General features: G+C 52.2%; 1 protein-coding gene across 3 annotated transcripts in view; it reads right to left on the bottom strand.

The window, feature by feature from the left end:
- Positions 1-2,793: 2,793 nt before the first annotated feature.
- Positions 2,794-6,477, bottom strand: part of Sapcd2 (suppressor APC domain containing 2) — a 6,517-nt gene continuing 2,833 nt past the window's right edge. For 2 of the 3 annotated variants that reach the window (XM_021193852.1, XM_021193854.1), the window contains 5 exons: positions 5,947-6,059; positions 5,170-5,316; positions 4,927-5,034; positions 4,728-4,838; positions 2,794-4,650 (listed from right to left, as the gene is read on the bottom strand). In XM_021193852.1, coding sequence (XP_021049511.1) covers positions 4,522-4,650; positions 4,728-4,838; positions 4,927-5,034; positions 5,170-5,316; positions 5,947-6,059 — 608 coding nt within the window. In that variant the 3' untranslated portion in view covers positions 2,794-4,521. Of the gene's footprint in view, positions 5,035-5,169; positions 5,317-5,946; positions 6,060-6,477 lie in introns of all 3 variants that reach the window. The other variant, XM_021193851.2, reaches the window with a different exon arrangement.

Here is a 6,477-nt window from a genome sequence, read left to right as displayed (position 1 = left end):
TAGGGTCAGAGAGTAGGGTTAGAGAAGACAGCTGAGGAAGAAAGAAGATTGAGTAAGGCTAAGGAAAAGGAAGAGAAGAGGAGAGGGAAGGGGAGGGCAGGGGAGGGGAGGGGAGAGGAGAGGATCCAGCAGAGCAACAATGGGAGAGGGTGAGCCAGGAGAAGCTCAGCTGAGCCAGAGAAGATACTGTTAGGAAACAGAAGAATCCAGGAAGAACCCACACAAAGCAAAGGAAAAAAAAAAAATACAGAAAAGCTACATGGCCCCACCTTGGAGGACTGGACAGCCTACCTGATGATATAGGAAAGACTGGCAAAAATAAATAAATAAATAAAGCTACAGTGGAGTCCAATCCCCCTACATCCTTAATGAAAAGGGCTAGGCTTCAGGACTCAGTTCTCATCCATGTCTGTTACAGTGCCCTGCAGTTAGTTACCTTGGCTAAACTATCAAGCAATTCCCAGTCAGAATCCCCAGGCCCTCCACCCACAGACACCACACAAAGTTTTTCATAGCTGGGTGTGGTGGGGCATGACTTTAATCCCAGCACTTGGGAGGCAGAGGAAGGCAGATCTCTGAGTTCAAGGCCAGCGTGGTCTACAGGATGGGTTCCAGGACAACTGTGGCTGTTACAGAGAAACCCTGTCTCAATACATAGGTACATACATACATACAAAAATGATTTTTTTTGAAACCATGGGGATTCATGTGTTCCACAACCCTCTGTTTTTTTGTTTGTTTTGTTTTACAAGACAGGGTTTCTCTGTGTAGCCCTGGCTGTCCTGGAACTCACTCTGTAGACCAGGCTGGCCTCGAACTCAGAAATCCACCTGCCTCTGCCTCCCAAGTGCTGGGATTAAAGGCGTGGGCCACCACGCCCAGCTTAAATAATGGATTCTTAATGTCATTTCTAGACATTCTATACAGGTGTGTCACTATACTGTTTGTTCTCAACATCCCCTGCCCCGGCACACACACTGCCACCACCACCCCGCCCCCCACTGCTCTCCTAGCAGTCCCTGTTCCTTCTGGCTAGTTCTCCCTTTAGATAAGTCTATTCTGTTTTCTTGCCACTCTGGTGGGGTTTTGATGGGTGATTTATCTTTGGTCATTGTATTCCTTTTGTGACCTTGTAAAAGCAAGATGAATTTCTCCTTCTCCAGTAACTGCTGGTGCTCTTGATGGTCAGAGCTGATGGTGGACGGGCAAGTCTAACCTTCTGACATGGGAACACAACGTCATCTACAAGATGTCACACAATCTCATGTTCAAGAACGGGGTTGGGGGATAAGAAATCCCATCAGATGAGACCAGGCATGTTCAGAGAGATACAGCCATGGACAAAACACCAAAAACTTGGGCTTAAAGTAAGCTCAGTTTCCTGTTGAGTGGTATTCAGAACTAACCATGCCTCCACACAGCCCACAATACTCACAGGGCTGCAGACACACTGAATAAGGCTACTGTCTCCGATACCCAGCCTCAGCCATCAGCCAAGCTCCTGTACCGCCCCGCCCCCTCTGTCCTTGCTTAGGGTTGTTTTCTGAATAGCTTCCTAACCTTCCTGGAAATGTAGTTCTTTTCTGGCTGGAATGAAGGGTTTCGGCTGATGCTTAGTTCGCTTGGGGAGACTTTTACTTGCAGTGTTTTCATTTCTAGAAGTTCTACTTGATTCATATTGTATGACATCCTTTTACTTTATTGAAAGGGAACACCTTTTGCACCTATTCCTTATTCACATATTTAAAAATCCCTTCATCTCTTTAGCTAAAGTGTCATTACTGTTTACTGTGTCCACTCTAGTGCCCCAGTGTCCCCCCTCAGAGCTTGTCTTTGGTTGGCTTCTGTGACCTGTGATGTTTTGTTTTTAAGCCTGGAGAAGCTCATCTTCTTAGAACTTACTGCACACAAAATGCTTGAAACCTGTTTGTTGTATCTGTGTTCCTCTCAACCCTGAGAACAGTGAAAGATTTCTCTAGAGACAGTTTGTGTTGTCACAACTGGGAGTCTATGTGCACGACCAGCACCCAAGGGTCGAGTATGCAGTTCCCCTTAGAAAAGACAGGTGAGCCTGCAGGAGACTTTCCTACTCTATACTCCTAGGTCTGGGGCTCCATGAGGATCTGCACTGGCCTCTGGCAGTGCCCCTCAGCCAATCAGGACCACTTAAAACATTACCTTGATAGTGGTGGCGCACACCTTTAATCCCTACTCTGGGGGAGGGGCAGAGGCAGGTGGATCTCTGAGACAAGGCTGGTCTATAGAGTGAGTTCCAGGACAGCTAGGATTACACAGAGAAACCCCGTGTCTGAAAATTTAAATAAATCCACCCTTGAGGTCTCTAGGGCCACAGACTTCCAAGAAACAATAGTATTATAGAAAGCACAAGCACATGGCTTTCACCTCCTTGGAATATCAAGGCTTCGAGGCTATGTTTGCTGAGTCCCCATCTGTGTCATCTTGTTTCAATACACCTCCAGGCACGTGAGAGGTCTCCTAAGGAATGTCACCCTGGAGCAGAGGCTATGCTGCTCCATCTCCTACCTCTGACCCTGTGATGTCACGGGGGAAGGCAGCTCTTCAAGGTGCAGCAGAGGCTATGCTGCTCCATCTCCTACCTCTGACCCTGTGATGTCACGGGGGAAGGCAGCTCTTCAAGGCGCACAGGCGCTTCAGAGGACAAGCTGTCCACCTAACTGTATGTGAGGGCTCGAGGCAGGGTTTCTCCTGCAGCCCCGGCTGTCCTGGAACTCACTCTGTCGACTTAAATCTAATTTAAGTAGGATCTAGTGTGCAAAGCAAGGATTCTATTTGTAGATGGAGTAGCTGGCTTGGCCAAAGCCAAGAACGTGAAGCTGTGACTCTGAGGCGGCCTGGCCATCTGAGGAGCCCGGCAAGGCCAGGCTGAGACCTAGCTCTATGGGATAGGCAGAGTCAGGCCCCAGTCTGGAGACGAGTCAAGTGTCTCTAGGACCTGAGGAACAGAAGTGCCAAGCCATGGAATGGAAGGGAAGAGAGGTAAAACCAGGAACACGAAGGAGGCCATCTTGGGGTGGGGGTGGGGCAGGCCCAACCTGTTGCTATGGAGACCTGTCTCTAGATGGCACTGGCCTAAGGCAAGTTCACCTGGGTAAACTGAACTTGTAGAATACAGCCACCTTCTAGAACTCGCTTTCTTCCATGCCCAGAGAGCACGCCAGTTCCTGAAGATGGTTTGGGTGCTGAGCTAACTTGTACCTGATCAGGTCACTTTGCTGGCCAAACACAATGGGTGGATTCATATTCCATGCTGGAGTCTTCAGGCCACAGAACTCACCTGTGATGACTCAGGGCTCCACCAGAACAGGCTAAATAGGTTCTCCTCATCCACTCTGTGCCCACCCGAGCTGCCAATGGGAGGCAGAAGCAGGGAGACACTCGTGTCCAGAGGCTTGGCTCCGGGTCCATGCGCCTGGGTCGCTTTTCTATGGCTAAGTCAACGATGACACTGCCGAGCCAAGTAGGGCATTAAAAGATGCACATGTGCTGGGTGTGGTGGCACACGCCTTTAATCCCAGTACCAGAGAGGCAGATCTCTGAGAGTTTGAGGCCAGCCTGCTCTACAGAGAGAGTTCCAGGACAGCCAGGGCTACACAGAGAAACTGTCTTTAAAATAAATAATAATAAAAGACATATTCTGCCCACAGTGCACTTCATGACTTGGCTGGGAGGCCCAAACTTAACCATTTGGGGGGATAGGACCTCCTTAGGGGGTTGGCCACAACCTGAGCTACCTTGATGCCGTCTTTCCCCAGACAGTTAAGTTTTGGTAAGGTGGGTAAACCAAGTTGTTGGCTTCCTTCTAGGAACCACACTAGCCTGGTCCAGCTGCAGCCAGATTTTCCTTCTCAGCCTGTTACACACAACCCCTGACTTTGTGGCTCTTCCAACAGGCCTAGAGCCGTCTATTAGATAGCCCTATCCCCCTCGAATTCCATGTCTCCCTTCTGCTCCTATCTGAGCCACAACCACCTTTCTATACTGCCCCTGGTGGAGACAAGGAACCCCTAACCTCCTGATCTTTGGGCCTCCTAGCCCACCCTCAGCTCAAAAATCTATTTGCTCACTCACTCAGTAATAACAGCAGAGTGAGACAGGGCAGAGGAACCAAGCTCAACTAGCGGCCCCTGCTGGGCATTATGAGAAATACAGCCAAGTGTGACCAGTACTTTTTACTAAACACCAGTGATCCCAGGAAACCCTGCCAGAGGGGTCAGGACAGATGTAAACATGCCCCCTTCTCTGTAAGGGCTGCCTGAAATCAGGTAAATATGAGGATGCTCCTCGGCCACTCACTGACAATGGGAAATGGCAGCTTCCGGCAGAGCGCACCTCTAGCAGCACCCAAGTCTGGAGGCACATGCCTCCTCGAGGGCTCTGAGGTCTAAACCCCGGTGGTCTTCAGTCAGAAGACAGGCTCCCAGCAGTGGCACAGAGCCGAAGCCAAGTCTGTGTGCACTTGTCCTAGAGAGGTACAACCAACTAGATGAAAGTGGAGTCCAGAGGCCCCGAATCCTGCTGGCTGAGCGCTCGGGCCTCAAACAGCTGCTTGATGAGTGCAGACTTCTCCTGCTCCAGCTGCGTGATACGCTCACTCTTATCAGTCACCTCCTGGGCAGGCGAGCAGGCAGGCAGGCGGTCAGGGTTTGCTGGGCCTCCAGCCCCAGCCCCATCTTCCCACACCTCACCTGAGTGAGAAGCCGGTTCTGTTCTTTCAGCATGAGGATGGTCTGTTGCTGCCAGATTGGAGTTGAGGGTGAGGTAGGGCCCAGGGGCCCTAAAGAGGACGAAGGCAGAGCCTGTGGGAGTACACAGTGAGCCAGACCTTTCCTGGCATAGCATCCAGGACAAGCACAAGGGATGCCAGGCAGCCTCCAGAGCACTCACTCTGCCAGAGCAGGCTGCGGTCAACAGCTCCCCCAGGCACCGGGCCACCTCCTGTACTTTGGGCAGCAACCTCCCGAGTGGGCGGGGGCTTCCTTCAGCCCCAAAGTCCTGGAAAAGAAGCGGGACCATTAGGAAGTCCCCGCATCTGGCACGCCTGTTCCTCTCAAGTCTCAGCTCAGAGCCTCAAGGGAGCCCACCCCAGGGCAACCTGGGTCCTGTTGTGAGGGCTGGCCCGGCACTCACTGCAGCAGCTCTGCTCTGGCTCAGGCGGCGCTGACGTTCCTGCACGCGCTGCAGCTGCTGCTGGTACCATTCTCGGCCCCGAGCCATCATCTCCAGGCCCTGCAGAAGCACCTCCTGTTCCTGGTCTAACTCCTTCATCTGCTTCAACTATAACACACACGTGAGCATGGGAATGTACTCATGCCAGCAAGCAGACTGGCTCCATGCACACCTGCGCACACCTGTGTGCTCCAGGAGCTGCAGGTGTGGAAGCTGAGACCTGTGCACAGGCAGACCAGTGCACAGGCAGACCAGCGCACAGACACAATGACATCGGCACCTGTGTAGTCTACAAACGCACGCACGACGGAAAGCACCAGCTTATCCCGGGAAGGTTCCAACGTATGCCTTGGAGAACATAGCCTGGTTTCTCCTCTTTGGATGATTGTGGTCCTGGAGACTGGCCTCTCATCCCCTCTACTGAGGCTTCCCCAGGGCAGCAGTGTGACTGAACAGACTCAGCACTCTAGCTTAAAGTAGTTATGCTTTTTGTGCATTAAGCTGGCCTGCAGAGGTGAGCCTACACGGTAGGCAGAGCAGGGTCCCACACTCTGTCTCCAGACATCTCTTAGGAGCCTCTTCTCCCTCTGCCTGACTTTGTCTTCCCTTAAGCCCAGGAAGGAAGAAAAGGATTCATAGCTGACCAGTTCTCCTACAGGGATTCCCCAAGTGACCAGGCCCATGGTTTCTCCCTGGTTTCTGGAAAACACAGTCCCTCAGAGTCCCGGCCCCTCTCACCAGGCTGCAGTCCACACCATTGGTGATGGTGTGCCTTCGACGCTCGCCTCGGGCCCGTGGAGCCTGCCGGGCTTCACCTGTGCCCTTGTCCAAGGTCTTGCAGGCTGCTGGACCTGTAACAGACAGTCAGGGTCCTAGCTTAACTCTGGGCAGGCCTAATGGCCTCATAATCTCATCCCAGCTCCCCAGCCCTTCCAGAATCCTCCAGCTAACTGTGACAGTACAAACCCCAGGGACCAGGCCTGTACTGGATCCTGTCAGTACTGATTCCTAAGTGTGCTTTTGCTTTATCTGTTGCCTTAGAGCCTAGCCAGGACTTGGAATCCTCTTGCCTGCCCTGAGAGGTTGGGGGTGGGGGTGGGGAGCAGGGGGCAGGGGCAGGGAGTCACCCAGTGCCTGACAAAACATATCAGATACCTATATTAAGAGTATCAAAGGGGCTGGTGAGATGGCTCAGTGGGTAAGAGCACCCGACTGCTCTTCCGAAGGTCCAGAGTTCAAATCCCAGCAACCACATGGTGGCTCATAACC

Source organism: Mus pahari, chromosome 3, assembly GCF_900095145.1.
Source record: "Mus pahari chromosome 3, PAHARI_EIJ_v1.1, whole genome shotgun sequence".
NCBI classification, from domain to species: domain Eukaryota; kingdom Metazoa; phylum Chordata; class Mammalia; order Rodentia; family Muridae; genus Mus; species Mus pahari.
This window is presented reverse-complemented; position numbering and strand designations above follow the sequence as displayed.